At 41.0% G+C, this 26707-nt stretch overlaps 1 protein-coding gene across 17 annotated transcripts in view; it reads right to left on the bottom strand.

Annotated features, from left to right (window-relative positions):
• SOX5 (SRY-box transcription factor 5) overlaps positions 1-26707 on the bottom strand; it is a 913923-nt gene that overhangs the window by 35797 nt on the left and 851419 nt on the right. For all 17 annotated transcript variants that reach the window (XM_075602880.1, XM_075602877.1, XM_075602886.1 and 14 more), the window contains one exon: positions 9196-9342. In XM_075602880.1, coding sequence (XP_075458995.1) covers positions 9196-9342 — 147 coding nt within the window. The remainder of the gene's footprint in view (positions 1-9195; positions 9343-26707) is intronic.

The raw sequence follows: 26707 nt of genomic DNA, 5'->3' as shown, positions 1-26707 counted from the left end.
TGCTGGGCATTAAGAAGCTGACTGGAGGGGGCGGGGAGAAACTCCTACCCAAGGCTACAACATCCCTCCTGCTTGTGCACCATATGTATGTGACGTGCGGCACTTTTGAGAGCTTAAGGCGTATCATCATAACTTTGTGCCCAGGACATACTTGAAAACGAGAGGCAACTCTCACTGTATTACTTCCTGGAAATAATCCAGATAAAGGTCCACTCACGGTACCAGGATACAAAATGCCAAGAGTGCGCAGCAACAATAATCCTGCTGGAACCACCGGTGGCATAGCGATAGGAATAGAGGCACTCCACTGGTCTTCCAAAGGTATCACGTGTATTGCACAAGGATCCTTGTGCCTCTCTTTCTATTACTTCCTGCTAAAACATTGTTATAAATTAATAAAAAAAATAGTTTACCACGGATGTAGGTGCATTTTGTATGCCCATTTCTTAATGCAGGTTCACGTTAGTTATTTACTTTGTGTTAAATAAATATACGTTGCCTGTAAATGATAAAATACACTGGTTTAGATAGGAGAGAGGTTTAGAACTTAAAAACACAAAGGCTATTAGTTGGTTTCACCACATTTGTTTGATGCCAGCCGCTCATACAGAGACATGCATTCGCCAGCAAAATATCTCTAAATTGCACTCCTGATAACAGAGCAAACCCGGGGTGGCTACTTTGCTACAGACTCATAAACTGATTATCACCAGACTTCTTCATTTAAGTAAGCTTCAATGGTCTGGGTTAAAGACATCCCAGTGTATTCTTTTAAACAGCTTTTTCATGAGCTGTGGGAACCGGTTTGGCAAATGCTACAAAATTCCACTCACTTCTGTGACCTTGACACCAACAGATGAAAACTAAGGAAAGTTTATCAAGACTCCTTTCTGCAACCCTTCATGTAGCTAATTGTATAGTGTCAGGGTGTCCTGTAACAGCTCCAGCTGTTACACAGTGACAGAGGTGCATGTGATACAAGGGGTGCTCTGGGAGTTTGAATAACAATTAGCAGATCGTCTCAGCAAAAGTAAAACCTCTCTTATCAGATACATTCTATACACATATTGTACGCATTGGGACCAAATACTTTGGTGCTTCTCTCTTTGTATCTGTTTACTCTCTTCCTGTCTCTAATATGTTTTCTTTTTCTCCTCTCAATTTTTCTGTGATGTGCTTCATCTAGAGGAGCAGCCTCAGCCTCTTCTTACAGGAATGCCATATCTACTACGCAGTGCTACACTGTAAGCCATAAATCAACTGCTCGCCGTAAGGCACCTTTCAAGCCTATTCCAGTGAATGGGTTATAAGGTGTCTGAAAGCTTAAGGGGGGAATTCTATATGCTCCGAAGAAGACGGGTATCCACACAAGTCCATAGCATTATGTCAATAGTTAGAGCACGCTAAAATGCTGCCATCCGTACACAAGCTATTAAAACATCCGCTTTTGTCAGTATGGTCCTGTTGTGGATGTATTGATGGGCGTTTTTTGTCTTTACTGTACATGAATAGAGGATTTCTGACACCCTTTATCTCCCCATAACCTTATTATGTCTGATACAACACCTTCTTCCACTGACTAATGTGCCAAAAAATAATGATAGCGGCAGGCATGCAGACGGAGATGTTCATTATTATCACTGATGCCTTTGGTTCAGGCATAGCATGTCACAGATGTTGGTGGGGGTGAGGCAGACTGAGCCGGCATGCTAACTTCTCCATGTTAATGTATAATAAAAATATAAACAAATCAAGTCTGCAATGGGATGAAATAGAAGGCGATATCTGTGAGCAACGTTGGATGGAAGCTCTTCTTTGGTTATTTAACCGGACCGGATTATTGAGTTTTCTTTTTACCGGGTGGGAACCACATTATTTTCAGCTCCTGAGAACCTTGGATCTGAGATATCGGTAAAGGTACCGGCATTTCAGTGCCCTGCGGGGGAAACAGAATATCGGTTGGAATCTTCCACATCACGTGGGACAATAGGAAGCTGCAACATCATCCATTGTGGCTTCCTATTGGCCTGCATTACTGGGGAGATTTAAATCCCACCAGGAAACTAGCAGGTGTTACCAGTACCGTCACCAGTAAGAAATGAACCATTTTTGCATGAATTTACTTTTAGCACTTGACCCCCTTCAGAACTTTAAGAGCTAAAGAGTAGGCCATTCCATGAATAATGTGATATAGGCCTGTTTCCCTCCTGTTCATATTAGGTATGCTAGACGTGACTTGTTCTTGATATTATGGAACCGTTTTTTTTCCAATGGTTTATGGTGGTAATTCCCATGACCTAACTGTAATCCCAGTTAAAATTAATTTGGATAAGGTAATGTTGAGCTAAAGGTGACAGCTGGCCTACATACGACATGTATATTACACAATATGCCACAATACATCTCACTTAATGGATGCCTATTCTCTGCAGCACAAAATAGACATATACATTAAATACAGTTCAGCACATTCCAGTCAGTCCTAAAAATCACGCTACCTCCAAGCAGTTGGGATTTGAGAAATGAAGTGGGATGTCAGGGGATTTTCTGTCCAGCAGCTGGCTTGACCGAAGGCAATAAATACAGGCCGGGCTCATTGCGATTGAGTTCTGCTGTGTCAAAGGTTACCCCAGGGCCATTTCATCCTGATTTATGCCTGATGTCAAAATATCTCTTTTAGTTTAACGAGGACATCAATAGAGCCATTAAGACATTCCATGTTTGGATGGCAGTGTCCAAGAGGGACTTTATGTCTTGATGGAAAATTCTGAATTTCTATCATCTCTCTGGCAGACGGACATGCAATGAGTTGCTTTATTTACCTTGTCCAGCATCTAAAGGATACTGCAGTATATGTCTGTGTGTATGTTGCTAATGAAATATACTAGTTAAAAGATGTGGACAACTACCAAGTTTAACCGATTTGCTGCCAGAGGTGCCCTGAATGCTACGCTCTGCGGCGAGCTGCCGATCCCTCTAGCAGCATAGGCGGTAATGGGCCGTTTTAATCATTCAACGTGATATCGTGCGCAGTATGGCCGGCCTGATTGATTTAATGTTTTTGATCGCGCCGCTATGCCCACAGCCTTACTCCCTAGACTGCATTCACTATTAGCACTTATTAACATTTACTCGCGGGAATGGCTATAAATGAGACATAAGAGCAGGCGCTGGGTACTGAATAAGCAATTACATTTGAAGAAGTAAATTAGAAAAAAAAGACCCTGTTCTAGGTTTCGGCGACAGCTGAAAATCACAGTGTTACATTCTTACCTAGCGAGTCCCACTTAAGGATTTCTTTACTTTCCTGTTATTATTCTGATCACATACTTCAGTGTGAAAACCTCCAAACGTGTTCTAAGTGACTCAGCGATGTCAAAACATTCCTAACGCGGAGTTCTAACAATGGCTAAAGAGAGCGTGGAGCACTCACATAAACTTAACGAGACTGCCACGGTCACGTAAACTTAATGAGACTGCCACGATCACGTAAACGTAACGAGACTGCCACGGTCACGTAAACTTAATGAGATTGCCACGGTCACGTAAACTTAATGAGACAGCCGCGGTCACGTAAACTTAATGAGACTGCCGCGGTCACGTAAACTTAATGAGACTGCCACGGTCACATAAACGTAAAGAGACTGCCACGATCACGTAAACTTAATGAGACTGCCATAGTCACGTAACCTTAATGAGACTGCCCATGTCACGTAAACTTAACGAGACTGCCATGGTCACGTAAACTTAATGAGACTGCCACGGTCACGTAAACTTAATGAGACTGCCACGGTCACGTAAACTTAATGAGACTGCCACGGTCAAGTAAACATAATGAGACTGCCATGATCACGTAAACTTAATGAGACTGCTACGGTCACGTAAACTTAATGAGACTGCCATGGTCACGTAAACTTAATGAGACTGCCATGGTCACGTAAACTTAATGAGACTGCCATGGTCACGTAAACTTAATGAGACTGCCAAGGTCACGTAAACTTAAAGAGACTGCCATGATCCCATAAACTTAATGAGACTGCATGGTCACGTAAACTTAATGAGACTGCTATGGTCACATAAACTTAATGAGACTGCCATGATCCCATAAACTTAATGAGACTGCCACGGTCACATAAACTTAATGAGACTGCCATGATCACGTAAACTTAATGAGACTGCCATGGTCCCCTAAACTTTATGAGACTGCCACGGGTGCTGACTGGGGCTAGGACTGAAAGAAATCCAAGCAGCATATGACAAGAAAGCACTCACGTGGCCTTTTGCTAGTGGTTTAATAAAGCACGTGTCGGTCTGTCTTGAGAAAGATCTTGTGTAGGAACGAAATTTCAACCATTCTCTATTAAATCACTAGCAAAAGTCCACGTTGAGTCGCTTTCTCTCTTCCCTTCCTAACAACAATCCGACGGCTCGTTATCCGACGGCGGTTTGCGGGGCGCAGTCCGTCGGATCAGCAAGGACCGGCTGTCTATCCTTAAATGCTCAGTGTTCTCCAAAAGTGAGTCTAACCAGAGGTGGCCAACTCTAGTCTTCCAGAGCTACCAACAGGTTTTCAGGATATCCCTGCTTCAGAATAGTGGGTGCAGTCAAAGACTGAGCCACTGATTGAGCCACCTGTGCTGAAGCAGGGATATCCTGAAAACCTGTTGGTAGCTCCTGAGGACTGCAGTTGGCCGCCCTAAAGGCTTCCCGTTTATAAAACATATTGCAGATGAGATCCCTTCCGTGCCGGGACACGTTCGTACAGATTGGTCAGATGATCTCCCTCTCCTTCTCTTCTCTCGCGCTCTCTCTTCCGCGGAGAGGACATGCAAAGTGATATGTCTGTCATCCGTCATCACCATTAGAACAGAATCTTGTTCTTTTATTACAACTGAACTCCGCCGGATTTCTCAGCAGGAATGCTAAGTGAAATCAATGTCTTGCATTTCCAGGCTGAGCTTGGAGGTCACAACTAGTCTATCATTTCTCTGCATTACCGTTTCTATCTCTCTTTCACTCTGAGCCCCTACTGGCACACAGCAGATTGAAAACAGCATGCATCAGATGGCTCATGCTGTACAATTTTAAGGCCCTTTTTTTTTTTCCAGAGGTTCCCGTGTTTTTTGTGGCCTGTTCTTTTTTTTTTTTTTCCCCTGCAATTTGCTAATGCAGGTTCTGTCACAGCGTCGCTGTGTGGCAGTTCACCAAGGACAAGGAAGGAACAAACAAAAAAAACATGTATTTATATTTAACCCTTTGAGTTCGGAAGAGGTCAGTTGTATGCCACTATAAATTACACTTCCTGAAAAGTACCGTATTTGCCCGATTATAGGGCGAGCCAGAATATCAGGTGACCCGCTAATTTCATTAGAAGCTGGAAAGAAGTTTACACACACACACACACACACACGCACGCACGCACGCACGCACACACACACACACACAGTCTCTCTCTCTCTGTCTCTGTGTCTCTCTCTGTCTCTGTGTGTGTCTCTCTGTCTCTGTGTGTGTCTCTCTCCATCTCTGTGTCTCTCTCCGTGTCTATGTCTCTATCCGTCTCTGTGTCTCTCTCCGTCTCTGTGTCTCTCTCCGTCTCTGTGTCTCTCTCCGTCTCTGTGTCTCTCTCCGTGTCTGCGTCTCTCTCCGTGTCTGCGTCTCTCTCCGTGTCTGCGTCTCTCTCCGTGTCTGCGTCTCTCTCCGTGTCTGCGTCTCTCTCCGTGTCTGCGTCTCTCTCCATCTGTGTCTCTCTCCATCTGTGTCTCTCTCCGTCTCTGTGTCTCTCTCCGTTTCTGTGTCTCTCTCTGTCTCTGTGTCTCTCTCTGTCTCTGTAACTCACTCTCTCTCGCTCTCTTTCTCGGTTTGAGCTTTCTGCCACACGCAACATGGCATGCCCCCAATGTGGGGGCTTCCTCTATTTTAACCACCTACATCATACATTCGACTGCTGATTGACTCGCAGAGTGGGCGGAGCCCGAATAGAAGGCAACAATGTACTTTTCAACATAACAATAGAAAAACCTCACTTTACAACCAAGCAGAACCGGTACATCTGACTACTTGGATACGGATGGATATTTCTAGTCCATGCTCCTTCCCAGTAAAACCAAGAGATGTATAGTTCTAATAAATACAGATCTGTTAACGCACTGTAGTGAATCTCAATAGTTTTTTTTTAGATATTCAGACAACTTCATATAAAGTAATTGGATTAATACATGCAGGTTATCTGCTCGATTTGTGGTCGATGTACAGTCGGTCACATAGCCATTAAAGGTGTCCAAATAACACCATTGTTCGCTCACAAAATGTCAGATATTTTTGGTAAATGTTAAATGCACTTGTGAAAACCCCCCACAAGAAACATACAACTGAATAAGAAACGCATATTGCCGTTGATAGGGGCTGCTGGATGAAGGATACAGACACAGTTTCTGATTTATTAGGTATCAGGAATTAATGCAAAGGACATAATTAAAGCCACACTAAATGACTTGTACTATTTTGAATCCATATTTTTCACAGTGGAAATCTCCTTGAAGATTTTGCATTGCAGAATGTGATCAAGGTGAAAATGAGAAAGGAAAAAAACTATTTGTCTCAAAATAATTTGATAAAATACTTAACAAATGCAACTATTTTAGGGCACTACCACGACTCAATGCCAATTTAATTATGGAAGTCATTTGACATCCAGCTCTCATTTTAAATATTTAAATATTCAAAGAGCACAGAATATAGATATGCAATAAATAACACCTTCCAAGCTTCATTTAGTCCAATATTAAGAAAACATACTTTCAGTAGTGTGACGTTAGCAACAGCCCTGACATTTCCATCCCCTAATTATTTTGATACGTACTAAATCAACCTTGGATGATTTTATTCATCTGTATCTATAGTTCTTTGAACGTTACTGCCATGATCTAGCCATGCAACGGTTACATGGTGTGAGCAGTATGGCTATCAAGAGGTTAAATCCGCAATCCCCCCATATTTAGTTTCTTTTTTCCAGAATCGAAATCAAGAGGCCCTGTGGAGCTGTTCCGTGTTATTCCTAGTTCAGCCAACCCTCCTGGCACTCAGGATCAGCGCGGATCAATAACCCCCTTACCTTTATATGTGCCGGTGAAAGAAAAGTAAAATCAAAGACGGCTCCCGAGGTCATCCAATAGAAATCTGCCACGTCATGCTTTGATGACATTACAGCATCCCATTGGTCCGTGGGAGTGAGGCTTTGATAGCAGCCATAATACATTTACAAAATGGGCCAGAAACATTGGCACCTAAAATGGTGATTATCTCAGGAGCTGGGACCCCCAGAACCAGGTACAAAAAGAAGCTAATAACAAATGAGATGGAGGGGATTGCGGATTTAACTTTTTCTTCTTCTCTAATGTGTATTTTTTTCCTGCTTCAACCGGCAGTGATGGTGTGTCATAATTAGGTTTCATATAGCTTAATTGGCAGGCTCGGGACAATCAAACAATTAAGGAAATACATATGTTGTCTTAGGAACCAACTTTCTCCAATTGTTTATATTAAAACGACAGCTGGAAAAAGGATGATGTATCCCAGGTACCCAGAGGTGTTATTGTGGTGGGGTTGTGTAATGCTCTGCACACTTCAAGGGCAAACTCATAAAAACCTCACTGAGAACAGACCCTAAAAGTTATACAAAGGACAGTATATTTTTTTATGATACCAGGCTAACACCAAATTATAAAATATATGTTCTGAACAACTAATAGTGATGCCATATATGAGACTGGGAACTGTTTATGAGACTTGGAAGGTATTCGGTAGTCATAGAATAACACTATGACAAATAGTAGAAAATGTATCTCACCCTAAAGATTAACAATGGGTCCATTACGTTGCATATGTATATGTCTGGGAGATGATCCTAAATACTTCATCTGCATACTACTGGGAGTTATTAAGCATTTTATACTTTATTAAAGACCTCAGGTGTTGGGAGAAGTGACAAACGACTGACAGGACACACCCCTACATGGCGGTCAGGTCTGGCTTTACTCTCTCTCAGATTAAAGGAAGCCAAAGCATAACATTTTGTGTTTGAGACACACAAAGGGGAGATTCAACCACGGAAACACTGTGTGTGTGTGAATTTCACATCTCCGACCCATGACCTCCTGGGGGAACTTATTCCAAATCAATTGTTCATGTTCACAACTACTTCATGGTAAAGTTTAGGCTTCTGCTTTGCTCCCTTTAATTTTAAAAACGGTCTGACCCTATTCTTATTTTATGTAACTTTGTCGTCTTTTTTTCTGTATAAGAACAGTAATACCTTTTGTCATATTAAACCTGTTTATCTCTGAAGGGGTTTATCTAATTTTAGGACACGTTTACCTACCTGTTTTGATATAATGTATGTATATCTTTATTTATATAGAGCCATTAATGTACATAGCGCTTCATAGCAATAATACAAGCGACATAATCATATAAATAACAAATAATACAAATAACACATAATGGCAATAAGTGCATCAGAAATAAAAGTAACTTTTAGGAAAAAGAATCCCTGCCCCGAAGAGCTTACAATCAAATTGGCAAGTAAAAAGAACGTACAGAGACAGTAGGAGGGTGTTCTGGTAAGTGCGTCTGCAAGGGGCCAAGGTTGATGTACGAGATGTATAGTATCAGCCACGGAGCTACTCATATGCTTCGTTAAGGAGGTGGGTTTTAAGGTGGGTCTTAAAAGGTGGATAGAGAGGGTGCTAGTCAAAAATTGGGATTTTTGTGTAATGTGTGCATTTATCTAGGATCTCCCCATGTGCAAACCCTTAAATTAATACTGCTGGTGACAACGTAATTGGGGTGCTGTGTGAGTTTTTTGGGGTGTGCATGCACATTTTTGTGACCTGCGGGGTGGTGAGAGACAAACTGGGTGGCGAGTGTCTAGTTAACCCCATTCACGCACACTCACACTCGCGTGTACATGACAGGGACAATATCCTGGTCCTAACAGGCATATGTGAAGAAGAGTAAGCGTGTCCCAAAAAGACACATCAAAACGTTTTGTAGTATTTGCTTCTAATTTTCATTTTATAATCTGGAGAAACCAATTCAGAATGAGAATGAATTCACTTAGCCCAGAGGTATCTTGACCCACAACAGTTTCAACATCAACGCTCCCATTGCCTAAATCTGTATAAGTTCCTTTGGTACCTTGCTTTTGGGCGGAGGGCTGTTTGTGCTCTTCTCTGTGTGGATGCTGGTTGGGGACATAGCAGCACCAAGGTTGCTCTGGGACATACCAGGTAACTTTGTCCCTGGAGACACTTGCATTGCAGCAAGCTGTGCGGCATACAATTGCTGTATTTGGGGGGGAAAAAGAGAGAGAGAAAGAGTGAGACCATCCACAAGCAAATTCAGAATTCAAAAAGTTCCCCATGTTCAGATGCAACACTGTATTTCTCTGACGGGCAGTTTTATTTAGCATGCTGGCATATTTCAAGACAGGAGCTGTCACCTTAACGTTTGTGATTCATTTCTCCAGGGAGGAATGACAGACGTCACATGTGCAATGTGCCAGCTTTAGTCCGTCCGGGGACACTGAACAAATAACAATAGCCAATTTCTGCTGGGGCCATCGTTCCGTCAAATTCTAGTTTGAAAGGACACATCCTTGAGTTTGAGCTGTTTCTCTTTTGAAAGAAAGATCACTGGAATAGAAGCTACCGCATGGGATAGTCAAATATGCAACTAAATATATATAAAAATCAAGGGTGTAAGGATTGATAAAGACAAAATCTTAGTGTTTAGTGCTTAAGAAAATGCAGACTTTTCTTTAGGGGCTGAAAGAGTGCTGTATGGCTACGAACAATATGTGGCCGAAATGTTTTAATATAGATTCCTGTATTAAACGTTCTTGGCTCACCATACATCATGCGTTAAAAATTCCAAAACGCTAGCCAGTCGCCATTATAATAACCGTACTTACCTGTAAAAAAGAGTCTTTAAAATGAAGAAGTAATCTCAAATGCCTTTTTTCCCCCCAGAAATTCCATGCAATTTAGAGCTACAGTAACACATTACCCGCAGAGAAACGTAGGGACTGTATGCGCTGCTACTGTGTGTTTGAGGTAAACAGTACTGTACTTTTCTATATAGTTTTTCAAGGATATACGCTCGATTACATCCAGCTTCTTGGCTTCTAGCACCTGACCAACTCTAATTCCTAATTTGCACAGACGATATTCTCTGAGTAGACATTTGGCCAGCTCCTTATTTCATAGTACGCTGCTTTTCTCGACTGTACATTAGGAAATAACTCATTTTCTGCAAGTCAGTGGCATAGTTAATAAGGAAAGCTGTGCCAGTGGGTTTACTGTAAATACTTCTCCACACATGCCCAATTTTCCACCCTTCCATATGTAAAGCATTCCACTATTTTAACCCCCTATTTTTACATGGGGGTTTAACACATTTGCTTTTATAGACTCACTCTTCCCATATACATAGTAATATTCAATTTAATATTCAAAGACGAATGTGACATTGTTATTTCAGGAATTTAGCTAAATCTACAGCAAGTCTGTTCTTGTTTGTGTTTGTTAATATTGTGAAGCAAAGCTTGCATATTACAAAGTGTCATAACAATACCAAATTGGTTAGTAATAAACGTTTTTCATTAAGGAATGGAACGAAACTGCATGGTTCTCAAACCAAGACAAAAGATAACATACAATGCAGTGTGATATCGCCAAATTAAAAATGAACTCTTTGTGGGGGTGTATTGTAATTAAAATAATACACATGTAATGTTTTATTACATTCACGTATTATTCTTGGTAGCTCTTTGTGCATTATAACATAGTTATGTAAGGAAAGGATGGAGGATGGATGTTATTGCTGCTGCAACTATGATTGTGATTATTTTTATTATTGATTTAAAATGTGTTAGTCTTCTATGGATAAGTAGACAATCAGACAACTAGATAGCAACTTGGGAAACCACATTATTATCATACATGTTCACAGTATGCAAGTGTGCAGACTTCTAGCTATAGCTTCATGAATAGGGAAAAGGAGTGGTTACATGAGTAAAGATACTGACTGTGGAACTATGGGAACCAGGTTAAATTCCCGGTGTCGCCTCCTTGTGACCTTGGGCAAGTCACTTTATCTCCCTGTGCCTCAGGCACCAATAACGCATAGATTGTAAGCTCACCTGGGTGGTGTCTGTAAAAATGCTAAGGTGCTGCGTACCGCGTGATTTAATAATGTCATTGTGAACGCTACGCAATTGCAAAAATTGGAGAAAATTAAATGAGAAAAGCACTATATGAAATAAAGTTATTATTATTAGCTGGTATAGCACTAGACTCAATAATCTATTTCTATCTCAAAACCATATATGTATATATCAATAGTATGACAAAGAAAGGACATATAGTCCATCCACGGTGCAGCAGAAACGAATCACAGGCTTATGACATATAACATCCAATAAATGCCTTATATAACGGGTAATAGCAATCTTGATCCTGGGTGTATAAGTCCTTATAAAGCTGCTCCAATATATTGAATAGGAGAACTGACATAAAGTGTCATCATAACCTATAGTTCATGAACATGTGGCCGCCAAATCTAACAGGCTTAAACCGCAGAGTGGGATTTATAGGGTACTGGGGAGACACAAATACCAATGGTAGAGTGTCCCCTTTTAACCAACCACACTCAGATAGAGCCACAGAACAGATAGGTAACACAGTCAGTAAACAGCCAGGCAATACCACAGTACACTCACTGTTTGTATGAAGTGAAAGCGAACAACAGGAACTTTTTCCAGCACTGAGAAATGTGTCCTATTTTCGGTTGCAAGTACAAATATTTACCGTACCATGCAGTGTGAATTTGTGCCGTTTGCCTAGTAGTAGCCTAACCTCCAGTTCTTGCAGTCCAGAATACTGGCCTCACACGTGCAAAGGCTTTTTTTTGTGCCAGGCAGATACATGCACTTGCCTACTTCTGTCTCCAAACCACTGGTCCAGTAGCCTAATTTACTCCTTGAACCGCGTTTCATTGTCACACTCCCCATTACTGACCTGAATACAGGCATCGAGACAGTGACCGACACTTATTTATTGGCAGACAATGTTCAGCAGAAGACACAACAAGCCCCTTCTCCAGTGCAGACAATGATGAAAGAATGTGACACTTGTGCCTTGTGGGGAGGCCAATAAAGAACACATCAAAAAGAGCCATACAAAGACGCAAAAGGGGGCAGGGGGGGAGGCAAAAATAATAATAAAAGGGGACATCTGGGTCGTGGCAGAAATCTCAAATCTTCCCTGAAAGCTAGACTGTAAGATGTACTGATTTCCAGGGTGGTTGCAAGGCTTTTTATATTTCCCTTGCCTTATATCAGAACAAGGATCACTAATACAGTGTGACAGCCTGGAACTGTGGCCTCTTTATGGAGCAAAATAGACGGTATTCCATATTGGTTGAGGACCAAGGCGCAGGAAGAATGTAATTTAAAAAAAACATAGGCAATGTCATTATTTTTTTTTTTTTTAACGTGGTGTTTCAATATTAAAGTGATTGAGTGGGAGACATTGGCTAATTATGCTGCTAGATGTCCTGTTTTCATTTCGGGTGCAGCGAGCTTAAAAGATGTATACCCAGCTTATATGATGCATAGGAAAGTGTGATCGTGTCCACCTCTCGGAGGTGAATAGAAGGTCAGAACAAAATGGCCTCAGCCTTGTACAGTACATGCCTTCACGCCTACTGAATGCTTGTCTGATGCCTCAGCATTAACACATGACATAATGATGTCTTTTTCCTGGTGATGGGTAAGGGAGAGCTCTGAGTGGGTGGGGCTGAAATGCTAAATAAATACAGCTGGGGCTATTTTAATAACACCCCACAAAACAAAGTGACAACCTTTTGACGTATTCCCAAATATTACTCTAGGTGGGGGATTATTTTTCCGAATGCCAGCCCATTAAAACATCCAATCTTACACAGGAATCAATGTCTTAAAGATTTATGTTTTTAAACGTAAAAAAAAAAAAAAAAAAAGCAATCTGTGTCAAGGAGCATAAATAGAAAAATATGCCTCTTCTTGCATCAGGGAAATTATAGTAAATGGCTCCAATGGCCAATAGATGATTACTTTCAAATTTAAAACACTCATAAAACACTACCCTAAAAATACCCTGTACTGTAATTGTCAGCGCTCATAAGAGAGTGCTTCTCTGTAATACTTCTTCTTACATATAGTTACATAGTTACATAGTTACATAGTAGATGAGGTTGAAAAAAGACATACGTCCATCAAGTTCAACCTATGCTAAATTTAGACAACAGATACTTTATTCTATATCTATACTTACTTATTGATCCAGAGGAAGGCAAACAAAAAACCCCATTAAGGGGAAAAATTAATTCCTTCCTGACTCCAAGAATTGGCAATCGGATGAATCCCTGGATCAACATCCTTCCCATGTATACTTATTTGGTATATCCCTGTATACCTTTCCCATCTAAAAAGATGTCCAACCTTTTTTAGAACAAATCTATTGTATTCTGGCGCATGAAGATACCGTACAGCCCATTTACTAGGGCAGGGCGGCCAACTCCTGTCCTCAAGGGCAACCGATAGGTCAGGTGTTCAGGATATCCCTGCTTCAGCACAGGTGGCTCAATCAGTGCCTGCTTCAGCACACCACCTGTGCTGATGCTGTGATATCCTGAAAACCTGACCTGTTGGTGGCCCTTGAAGACTGGAGTTGGCCTCCCCAGCACTAGGGGGTCATTCACTAATGTCTTATTGCTGTAAAACATATTAAAAAGAATTGCCCCAGATGTATAGAACGGGAAAAAAAACCCTGTTGTTTTCCTGTGCTAAATCTGGTGTTGTTTTTGCACTGCTCTTGCTCCCGTTTTGCAGCTGGGAAATTCTAGTTAATAGACCCCATGTTGTTCGAAACCAAGAAACCCCCGGCAAAGACGGGAAGAACTTCAATAATGTAGGTGTATTTATTAGGGTTTGGAGGGCTTTGCATTGTTTAGTCGTTTTAACGTTTAGCCACGAAGACGGATTCTGAACAACATGGAAATACAGTATCATTCATTGACTTCCATGATGAAAGATTTTGCTCAATACATAAGCTATCTGCTGCATCCACACAAGAAAACACTGGCTGATCATTTATCTCTTTCTCGCCTCCTCCCTTCCTCCGCTCCACACGCCATCTTCATGTGCTGTGCAGTAATCTATTACAATATGCTCCAACATCTGCCTCCCCATATGATGTATGACCCATTTGATTGACCCTCTTTATGCTACTTTAGAATAGCTGATCATTACGGAGAAGTACTCATCCCTTCGTCACATCGTCAACCACTAAATACATCTCAAATTGGAAAAGCATAAGCATACCCGGGTCAGGATTTACAGTCAGTTATGCCTTATTATCAATAAATGTATACATTTATGTCCCCAATTATGCATGATATGCCACTTCCATATTAATCAGCTGCAATGCTTTGTGGGTTATATACAAGTATTGGTTGCATTCATATCTACTGAAATTATTGGTATATAATTTTACCCCTATAGTATTCATATTTATATATTGTATTATAAAGCACAGAGCACACGGCCAGCTCTAAATAGACATAAATTAATGAAAATGGATAATAAATGACATAATTGCAGGGATGCATTTGGTAATCAACAAGCCCTGGCATGCATGCCTCATTAATATTTTAAGTCTGGCACAGTTATTCCAAAACTCATCCAACTATTGAAATCGACATTATTTCTTCCAAATTCACTTCTAGGACACAATGGTCAATGGGATACATTAACCCCAAGTGTGACAGCTATCATAAATCAATAATGTGGATACTCCATACCAACATGAGTGCAGGTTATGTTCTGAGTTTAGTGCGCTGCATTCAGTGTGTGTATGTATGTGGCCAGAAGTGAACAAAAGGGAAAACTGCATTACTGGACTCACTCATTACTTCATTACTCTTTGTAGTAACAAAGCAGGGAGAGGGAATAGGTTGCATGATACCTTTTATTAGGCCAACAAGTAGTTGATATGTTATAAGCTTTTGATCTTCTGAGAGTAGGGGTAAGACCTGGTGAAGGACCCTGAGAGGTTAGAAAGCTTGTAACATATCAACAACTTGCTGGTCCAATAAAAGGTATCATACCCCATACCCCCTCTCCCTCCTTTGTTACTACATGGAAAAAAGGCCTTACACACACGACTCCCCAGCCTTCTTTGCCCTTATTGCTCTTTAGCACTTAAGACCCATATGACACATTATGACGTTACTTTATATACACACATATATCCATGTAGGTGAAGGTGAATACCCATATTAGAAGCTAAAAAGACATCCCGTTCCAAATTTCTCCTGCAACCGAATGGAGCACACAATTATTCCTAAAAAGGAGTCTTTATCTGGCATCTACTCTTCATTCTGCACCAGAAAGAGATACAGTGTGTTACAATATACTTCAACGTTGCAAATGTGTCCCCACAGGGTACATAAAATAATTTATTAATTACATTAATGTCAACTATTTGCTGACCCCATGGCACCAGCTCTTTAACCTCCGTCAAGTCACCAACGGTAGAGCAACTGCTGCACAGGAAGGGAATTTTCATCCATAGAGAGATTAATTATGTGACCCTCCAGTGCTATAAACCTGTAGAATGATGGTCTTAGATACAGTAGCTTTCCAAATCCATTCTGCAATGCTCACAAGTCAATTGTTATTCTGCATGTTTTAGTTGCAGCATTCATAGGAGTCGTGCTGAGCAAACTCACCTTCAAAACGATGAAAGCTGAAAGCTCAGGGTGTGAGCCACTTAGATATATTTATGGAGACACCAAGATTTATGGTGCAAATGCTATAGCTCTGCACCCTTTCTAACACATAGCTCGCTCTTATACATTCAAATTAATGTTTATAATTCAGGGCCGGATTTTAAGGGGGGGGGGGGGGACACAGGGTGGCCGCCACGGACCTCCACAAACCAAAGACCTCCCCACACATAGTAAATAATTTGCTAAAAGTCATTTTTTCTTACATACTTTCGGATCTTGAATTCAGCTACTTTTGACGTATGCAGTCACTGCATGATACTGTCATAATAAAATAATATTAAATATATAACACGCTGCTATTCTACGCTAACTTTTTACGTATCCAGTGAATCGCCTTCTAATATCAAATTTTTGGGCAAGTAATGTTTTATTTGCTCGCTGTTTTTTTTCTGATTCTATATTATAGTTTTATAAATATAATAATCGCTTTTAAGAAGTACTACTTTTATTTTATGTATGCCAACACAGAAAGGATAACCACTAACTTTAATTGAAACACGTGAATTGAAAAAGATTTGAATAAAAGATTAAAAGTACAAAAATGTGAATATATTATGAAGTGTATTTGCTGGGCAGTCAACTTGGACTCGCTATCAAATATTTGATTTTTCTAGGTAACTATGAGTGTTCGACACAGAATCCCTCGTGTCCATGAAAGCGCTGCGCAGAAACTGAAAATCAGCTGCAGAGCGTGAAAAGAAACAATGACAAATTATTTTAAAGGTGCCAAAAATGAGTAATTACATAATGACTTCGACTGCCTCGACCTCGAACCGACCAATTAAAGCAATTTCAACAGAATGCACCATAGCAACAGAAACACCGCAACATTCCACCTTCATCTGTAAGTGAAAAAAGCCATTGGTGTCGTGGGAGAAGTGAGCAAACAGGTGAAAACACAGGCCATGAAGGTGAAGAGAATCCATCAGGATTTAGAGAAGGAGCTGGAAAGAAACCTCACTGTTTTGAAAATGATATTATCTTGTGGCCAGAATTATCAACACCGGCTATGATAACATTTTGGGCCGAAAAAGGATCTTTCGATTTGCAAAACTATAATAGCGAATTGCTTGAGCCATTATCAGTATACATCGAGAACAGACCAAAAAGGGGAAAAGAATTTTGGTCGAACATGTACAGGCATACCCCGCTTTAAGGACACTCACTTTAAGTACACTCGCGAGAAAGTACATATCGCCCAATAGGCAAAAGGCAGCTCACGCATGCGCCTGTCATCACATCCTGAACAGCAACACCGACTCCCTACCTGTACAGAAGCTGTGCACAAGCGGGGAGACTATAGAGCCTGTTACAAATGCGTTATTTACATCAGTTATGCATGTATATATAACGATTGCATTACAGTACATGCATCGATAAGAGGGAAAAGGTAGTGCTTCACTTTAAGTACATTTTCGCTTTACATACATGCTCTGGTCCCATTGCGTACGTTAATGCGGGGTATGCCTGTAGTTACATAGTTACATACATGCTCCGGTCCCATTGCGTACGTTAATGCGGGGTATGCCTGTGTTACATACATGCTCCGGTCCCATTGCGTACGTTAATGCGGGGTATGCGTGCACTGCAAATTTATTTCAACAAACCAATCAGAGCAATGAGATTGTTAACCGCTCTTGGCTGTGTTTCTCTCCAACCCCTGGGAAAGTGTACTGCTATATCTGCAAACTAGTGGCTATACATAGTAAAACATTCCGTACTGGATTTTGTTACTAGAACTATGGCAGTGACCGGTTGGCTGAGTATGTATCCCTTGGAATTTGTAACAATTTTGGCGAAACGTGGAAAGGTACTTGGGCGCGTTGACCAGGATTTGGCAACACAAGAAGCAGAGTTGAGTGGATATTGGCGCAAAGTTCTCATCATGCGTGTTGTGAGTACGATTAAATTAATGGCTGAACATGGACTGGCTTTCCGGGGTGAGAATGAAGTGGTGTGGCACCGAGAAATGGTAACTATCTTGGTATTGTGGAACTGCTAGCTGAATATGATCCATTTCACTCTTCTCACATCAAACTACATGCAAATACAGAAAGTGGTCACGCAAATTACCTGTCATCTACAATATGTGAAGAGCTGATTGGATTAATGGGTGAGCATGTACTGAACCCATCATTTCAAGAGTAAAGAAGAAGTCCAAATATTATTCTATGTCAGTTAATTGAACCCCAGATGAGGCTCATATTGACCAGTTGACTCTAGTAATACATTACATGGATAATACATCTCCAAGGGAAAGGTTTCTGACATTCATACCAAATTATGGTCACACTGGTTCTGCTCTTGCACTGCTTGAGTTCTTGGATTGTCCAAACATTGGTATCAGTGACTGTCCTGGACAGTCATATGATAATGCTGCAAATATGAGGGGCAAATACCGAGGAATGCAAGCTCTCATACTTAAAAAAAATTAAAATAGCTTGTCACTTTTAACGCCATGTTGTGGGCATTTCCTTAATTTAGTAGGGAAGACAGCGGCCCATACTTGCTCTGCAGTGGTACGCTGCTTTGAGTTTCTTCAACAAATCGATGTCTTTTTCATGGCATCTCCTTCACGTTATGCAATTCTGGCCAAAATATTGTCTCGGCAGACACAAAGTTGAAGGTACCTAAGAGTTTGAGTGTAACTCATTGGTCTTGCAGAGCTGATGCGACAAAAGCGATTGAACATGGATATGAAAAGATTAAGGAAGCACTAACTGAAATCACAAATCACCGGGAGCAGCAGGTTGTGATTTTAAATGAAGCAGACGGCCTTAATGAAAAAACGTGCAGTTTGGAAACGGCATTATACGCTTCATTTTGGAATTACATTTTGGAAAGGTTCAACACAAGAAACCGCAGGATCCAAAAAATGGTTCTCCAGTCTGCAGTAACAGCGCTGTTCATGTTCGATCTCGAGTGAGAAATGTGTGTCTCAATCCCTTGGATTACGGACAACCACAGGAAATCCAGATGTCAGACAAAGAGAAGTTATATACAGCAAGTTTAATTCCGGTTGTCGATCAGTCTTTTACACCCCTGACAGAGAAAATAGGTGTCTATGACAGTGTCTGTGAACGGTTTGACTTCCTTAGTCAGATGTAAAATCTGGATGCTTCTGATCTCTGCTCTACTGCAGTCAATCTTGTCAGTGAATATATGGTTGCCTGGAAGCACAGCCTCGGCAATGAATTAGTGCAATTGTTATTCTCTATGTAGGTCACCTGGTGGCTGCTAGTCTGCCCTGTACACAGTAAACCCTGGTACAATCCCCCTCCGAGGAGCTGCACTTGAGTGACAGCGGGAGGCGGTGACATCCGGACTGGGCATGACCAATCATTTGACAGACCTGGTGCCCACCTCCTGGCTGTACTTAAGGGCAGTGCTGCCCCAAACTCAAGAGTGCCTCTACCCACTTGAGAGGGGCAGGTCACACAGCCGAGAGCCTGACTATTGGGCTTTTATTGGTTACCTATTGGTTGACTATTGGTTACCGTAATGGGGGGTGAGATAATCGTTCTACTTTGGGTGATCACCTTCAGTTCCCTGGAGTCTACAGCAGATGGAGGCGCTGCACTGCTAAATAATATGTAGGGTATGAACCCCAAAAGCCTAGTCCTGTGTCCCCACTACCACCTGCGGACGACTCAGCCCTCCTGTTACCAGCAGGTATCATGCACCACATGATCAGTAATGGCCAAATCTCCCACCGGGTGGGGGGAGACACTGTTCCATCTACAAAGAAGACTACAATGACATGAAGTAAGTGATCTTCTACAAAGTTCTTGCTAAGAACGATTTCAGAGCTACATTTCTTCACGTGGAAATTGCTCTGAGAATGGATTTAGTACAGATGGAGACCAATTGCAGTAACAAACGGTTATTTTCTAAGATAAAAATCCTGAAGAACAGGCTGAAATCAACAATGAAGCAGGAGCGTCTCTCGTGCCGAGCATTGCAAGTGGTTTGCAGCGCGAATTCGAAGACCTTACTTGAAAAATGTTCCTCTTCGAAAGTGCGGAAATCCAGTTTCCTTTAGTTGAACGCATTTCTACATACGGTTCCTACATTTGGTGCATTAGAAATATAACGTTTAATTACGTTTTTTGTTTTAATTTGATGTCAGTGCAAAGATTTCAGTTTAAAAACCCTGAAAATTGTTAGAACTTCATGTAAATGAATAAGTTGACGTTTGACAAGGGGCATCCGCAATGTACTTGCCCCTGGGCCCCCACACCAGTAAATCCGGCCCCGGAGACCAGCATGTTTTAGCTGTCAGTTGCCGCGTCACAGAAGACAGATAGTACACACTGACATCAACCTACGTGACCTTTGGATGTGACAAGATTTTTAGGTCAGTTGCACTAAATGGCGGCATTGGTGCATCAGGGCCGCCAGAGGGTGACCCTTCTAGTGAATTTATTATCTCCCTGTGCCCTTTGGACTGCTTCCCACAATCAAACACAGTGGCAGCACTCAGAACAGGAAGAAATACATTAACTGGAATCTGAGCCTTTTAAAAGGTTACAGCTGCCCAAATATAATTTAATTTCATACTTGCCCTTTCAGGGTTTGGTGTATGTATTCATTTTATAACTGCAAATGATAAAAACTCTTAAAATCCCAGGCAATAAAATAAAGGCGAACGTGAAGCTTTTAGTCCACAATCAAGTAGTAGGTGCCATATATATTTTTAAGAGCTAACCAAAGGGGTAGTCTACTCCAGTCCTCAAGAGCTACCAACAGGTCAGGTTTTCAGGCTATCCCTGCTTCAGCATAGGTAGTGCAGTCTGCGACTGAGGCACTGATTGAGCCACCTGTGCTGAAGCAGGGATATCCTGAAAACCTTACATGTTGGTGGCTCTTGAGGACTGGAGGACAGGCTACCCCTGTGCTAACCCCACGACGTCACTCTAAACCAAACATATATATTTTCATTTCCATGACCGTCTGTACTACACCTCTGGCACTAACTGTACATGTATTATCTCTGCCTCTCTCTTCAATACCAATGGCAATTGCACCAAATCCCATTACCCCAAATGCTAAACTAGCTGTATTAACAAGGATACCTCAAATGTACAACCTCTCTTCCCCTCTGGTTTTACCATTTACAATGTAAGTTCTTCAGAGTTTATGATTTCACAAGACTGTTCTATTCCAATATATTCCAATATATACTATATTTTAAATAAAGTGCTGTCTACAATAATGTGGTGTATAAAACATACGACTTTGCTGTATTTGCCTCTTGCTGTCCTTCAACAGCTCATACAAAAAGAGACCCAAAGTGTCAGCATCTCTTGACTTATACTGGGACTATAAATCACCCTGATGGGATCTCCTGTGATGGATAAATGTCACTGACTGGTAAAATGAACTCAAAACATTGAATCTTAAACAATGACCAAGATAAACAATATAAACACATATTGACTGAGAATCTATTTATGTGTAGAAATGTGCGCATGCTGAAATGAAAGAGGAAAGTAATTACTCAGAAAAAAATGCAATGTGTTTATCACTGAAGTCTACCAGCACATTATGAGATGCAAACGTCCCCTAATACCTAATACCTCTGCAAACTGCTTATTTGCTGAAAACGAAGTTAAACATGAGCCCATTGTTAGAGGTAAGTCTCATTCTCTCTCAGGTTGTCAGTGACTCATCTAACATGACGAATGTGGACAAATTCACTGAATTTCAGCCTTTTCACATGAAATGCTCTCCTCCCTTATTCAGAAGGTCAATTTTTTTTTCACAAAGCAAAAGCAAGGTGAAAACAATGTAGAAATCCCAAAGAAAACCACTAAGATTTCTTGACAAGATAATCAATACACTGCAAAACCATCCAGCAAAGGATTCAACAAGTGTGGAAACCCATTAGAGTAAATTAAGATATAATGAAAAAGGACTGTAAATTATAATATTTGTACTTAATTGCACTGATGTACATAAAAACAAACCTGTCACATTTGCTGCGCATATACTATATGTACTATACTATATAGCATCTGTAACACCCCTATGTGCTGCACATATACTATATGTACTATACTATATAGAATCTGTAACACCCCTATGTGCTGCACATATACTATATGTACTATACTATATAGAATCTGTAACACCCCTATGTGCTGCGCATATACTATATGTACTATACTATATAGCATCTGTAACACCCCTATGTGCTGCACATATACTATATGTACTATACTATATAGCATCTGTAACACCCCTATGTGCTGCACATATACTATATGTACTATACTATATAGCATCTGTAACACTCCTATGTGCTGCGCATATACTATATATACACTATACTATATAGCATCTGTAACACTCCTATGTGCTGCACAGCGCACTGTACTGTAGTGGTGAAGCACCGAGTCCCATTGGGAGAAAAGCGCTATATGAATAAAGTTATTATTATTATTAAATAGTTATTGCATAAACAGGAACTTTCTACAATTATCTACCCGCTGATATAAATTAGGGTAGTGCTAGCCCTGGAATTAAACACATCTAATGATAAACAAAGATAAGTAATTAAAACATTACTTTGCCTTAGATTGGGAACCTAACACTTAAGGAATTGCTAATGCCAACACTTGGAATTGATATTGCCTTACCATTATATAGTACAGTGTAATTCCACAAATTCACAGTTTCCTGGCTCTTTTCTTTTTATATATACTTTTTTTTTCCCTCCCAGTTTTGTAATTTAGTGAAATGAAGCTTGACGTTATATAAAGTCCTATGTGGTTAACCAATTCAATGCCAATACGTTTCAGTTGTAGGATTAAGAAGAGTCATAAGAAAGATTGGAAGGTTACATAGCAGTTGGATTGTCAGTCCTTGAGTGCACCATTAGAATGATGGATTGGACCAGCAAAGCAAAGTGCACCGACATATCTCTGGGTGATTGATGGCGTAAAGGAAACAGTGTAACATACACATCAAATCACTGCACGTGTCCCAATTACTTTATCATTTGCAAATACAAGTTGTTTTTTTATTATCGAGCTTCCCATATTTCTACAAATTATTTTGCAACCTTTTCTGGTAGGACCATTTGCATATGTGAAATTGGGATTAATAGATATGGCTTGAGATTCACTTAGTACTATGAGAATTATCGCATAACTTCCAAAGCAATGCCAGTGCATAATGAATTTCTTTGCACTGCATAATGGTCTCAAAGTATCGGCATGCAACTTATCGCAAACCTTATAAAAGAGCCACACTTGCCCATGTGACCACGTAGTGATAGCTCTTCCTTCCATTACAAGATTATAGGAGTTGACTTTAAATGTATTTGCCAACAGCAAAAAACAATAAGATCTACTGGCTAAAATGTGCTACATAATGGCATTGTTCCTTGCAGATGAATATATATTAGACAACATCACTTATGTCGTTAGCTACCATGCTCTATACCAGGGGCAGCCAACTCCAGTCATCAAGAGCCACCAACAGGTCAGTTGAAGACTGAGCCACTGATTGAGCCACTGATTGAGCCACCTGTGCTGAAGCAGAGATATCCTCCATTATAGTCTTCAACTGGCCTGCTGGTGGCTCTTGATGACTGGAGTTGGCCACCTCTGCTCTATTCCCACCATAATGCTGGCAGGAAATATGTTCAGTACAGAACCGAATGTGCGCATGTACAGCCATTAATTCCATCTTTCACTACTGAAAACAGGAACTAGTTAAACACGTGAGAAGGTTGAAAAATAAGCACCTACTGTGCACTTGTTGTTTGTGCTGCTATATAATGAGAGAAGACAATGAAGCTAGAAGCAGGAAAATATGAAAATAGGAGAGGGGGAGGCAGGGAGGGGGGGGGGGGGAGCAGTCAACGCTTTTGCCATTTCCTTTGTCCAAATGTCAAAAAGCTCCAGGGATCCTTCTGGGTGGTGATAGCTCTGTCAGCAGCTCTGAGCAGAATCGTCCCCAAGGCAATCTGCTGGGCTCTTATTCTAACCATACGGGCAAGGAAAAGTCAGGGAAAATATTGTACTTGTTTAGGTCTATTTTCCTATATTCTTTGGTATGCAGAATGTTTTTCTATGTAATTGAATAGTTTTTTTGCTTTGCCTCTATTAATACATATACATATGCAAATGAGTCACTTTGCAGCTGTGCTGTATCAGTCAAATGTGTGCCTCTGTCTGTCTGCCCGGCAGGCTTCGGGTCGAAGAGTGGGAGTGGAAGTGTTGCTTTTGACCTACGTGAATGTATCCCCAAATGGGGCAGGTACCCAAGCAAGCATGAGGCTGGAGTTAAAAAGGAAGGGAATAAGATTTCTCAATCCGAACACAATTGAACAGCTTTGCAGCGCTGACTATAATCAGGACAAAATATACATGTTAGTTCTTAGTCTGCTTCTCAACAATGTAATAACTGAAAACGATACAATTTAAGATTATATAGCTTCACCTATGCATATGGCATGGTAAATGATCCCATGAGATGTATGAATGAAACAGAAGAATGTCTCTATCACTGTAGGAGTAAATAGGTGCCCTAGCGTCACACTGTATAAAGTGGGGTAGAAGAGACGGCCAACATTTTACTATACTCACAACAGGAGTGGCCAACTCCAGTCCTCAAGGGCCACCAACGGGGCAGGTTTAAGGGATATCCCTGCTACAGCACAGGTGGCTCAGTGAATGACTGAGCCACCTGTTCTGAAGCAGGGATATCCATAAAACCTGGCCTGTTGGTGGCCCTGAGGAGTGGAGTTGGCGGCCCCTGGGCTACAAGGTTAATCTTCAGTTTTGCTACCCCGTCTAATGGTCCAGAGATGCTGTATTTAAACTAGCAATGTACTAGCAATCTCGTTCAGTGCACCATATGTATGACAATGGAAGAAGGTCATCGATGGGCAGGAGCACTATTTTTTTCATGAATATTGTATGTAAAATGAAGTAAATTATGTTGATTTCAGAAAATATAAACATTTTCCATCAAGGGACTTCTTTAAAAACAGCTGCAGTATAGTGACTATGGGGGTGCTTTGGGTCCTGTGTTAGCTGATATGCGAGTGGTCACATAACTCATAAAACATTCATAACATGATGGAAGACTTTCTGCCCTTATTGAAAGACGCAAGTGGCACAGGGTTAAAGTAAGATTCTCATTAGCGAACATTGTATTAAAAGTCACAAACTGTCCAAGTGTTGTGGTTTAGTTACTCATGCGTCACATTATAGAGTGGCAATTTTATTATTACAACATTATTTTTGTCTGAATTCAAATTAGTATTCGCCTGGTTTAGGTCAGTGAGAACCATATTTAAACCATAACTGAGACCCATCATTTAACCCAGAGGTTCTCAACTCTAGTCCTCAAGAGACCTCAACAGGTCAGGTTGTCAGGATATCCCAGCTTCAGCACAGGTGGCTCAATCAAAGATATCCTGATATCCTGAAAACCAGACATGTTGGGGGTCCTTGAGGACTGGAATTGAGAACCACTGAGTCTTAACCCCTTCTGCTTTCTCATTATATATTAAGTAACCCCCCAAAATCATGGATTGAGTGAATGGAAATTGCCTCTTTGCGATCTTCAGATGCAGTTTGGATGATTTCTTTTAACTTCCTCTAATAACTTTTCCAGAATTGATATGTTTGACTCATTATAGAATAAATAATTGACAATAATTAAATACACATCATTGATTGTAAATCCCAGTTAAGGGCTGTCCAACATAGCGTGTCAAGAAACAAAATGCAAATACCGTCTTGCTCATCTGCTCACCACTAATGCCAACAAGAAAATACTACTGTGGAGAAAGACTTCTTGGTCTCGGTCAGTGAGCGTAGTAGGTGCCAACACAAATGTACACATTTCTAGTGTTGTAAAGGTCTATGGATTTGGGCTGCTTTGATGGTACGGTATCACTTAACAACCTATACTGAAGTTACGATAACGTTACAGTACTACCACCGTCTGTATCATTTTCACACTAGCTCCACAATGTGTAATGGGTTTGCCATTTAAGACCTGCAAAAAAGCGCAAACAAATATTGCAGAACTCGCAGTACTTCTCACTCTTGTTGGAGGTAAATCGAAGGTCTCTTGCTGGGTGCAGCACCCATTTCAAAGCTGCCGAGATCGTGGCAGAGCGCCAAATGATTTATTTATAAAGGACCTTTCTTTTTTTGGGTTTTACATCAAAAAATGGAAAGCATAAAGCATTTTAACACTACGGTAAAGTATCTAGGCTGTTACATTCATTTAACAGGCTTATGCTTTGATGAAATAAGGTACCCCACTACTTTGGAATAGTCCGAGCTTTGGGCGGTCTTCAGCTGGGAACACTATAAAGAGCTGGTTTTTAGATTGCAAACGCCGGCATCCACGTTGCAGTCTCCTTCGGAAGCCGTGATAAGGATTACAGTGCTCTCAGGAACTGGAGCGACACAGGAACATTTACAGGACATTATATGTCGATCAGGCTTTGCTCGTGAATAAAACAGATGTTTTAAAGTGACGAAGGACGCAGTTCCGAAACGCGCAGAGGTTACGTAGGGGTCACCTGACGCGCATACCCATTGGCTGGAGCGGGGTAGCGGAGGAGTACTGGCGGAGATACCATCATGTGGATACAGTCCGGACTGATTTTTCAGTTTATACATATGGTAAGCCTGCCTGTCTCTCTTGGTTTTCCCCCTGCTCCCCTCAGTGTTAGCTTAAGCTAGGTCTCGGGTCTGCATGACACTGACTGCAGATAGGGAGAAGCTTTACTTTGAATGTGACCATCTTGGTCTAGTGCACTTGCACTTATTCAATGTTTGTA

Source organism: Ascaphus truei, chromosome 5, assembly GCF_040206685.1.
Source record: "Ascaphus truei isolate aAscTru1 chromosome 5, aAscTru1.hap1, whole genome shotgun sequence".
NCBI lineage: Eukaryota > Metazoa > Chordata > Amphibia > Anura > Ascaphidae > Ascaphus > Ascaphus truei.
This window is presented reverse-complemented; position numbering and strand designations above follow the sequence as displayed.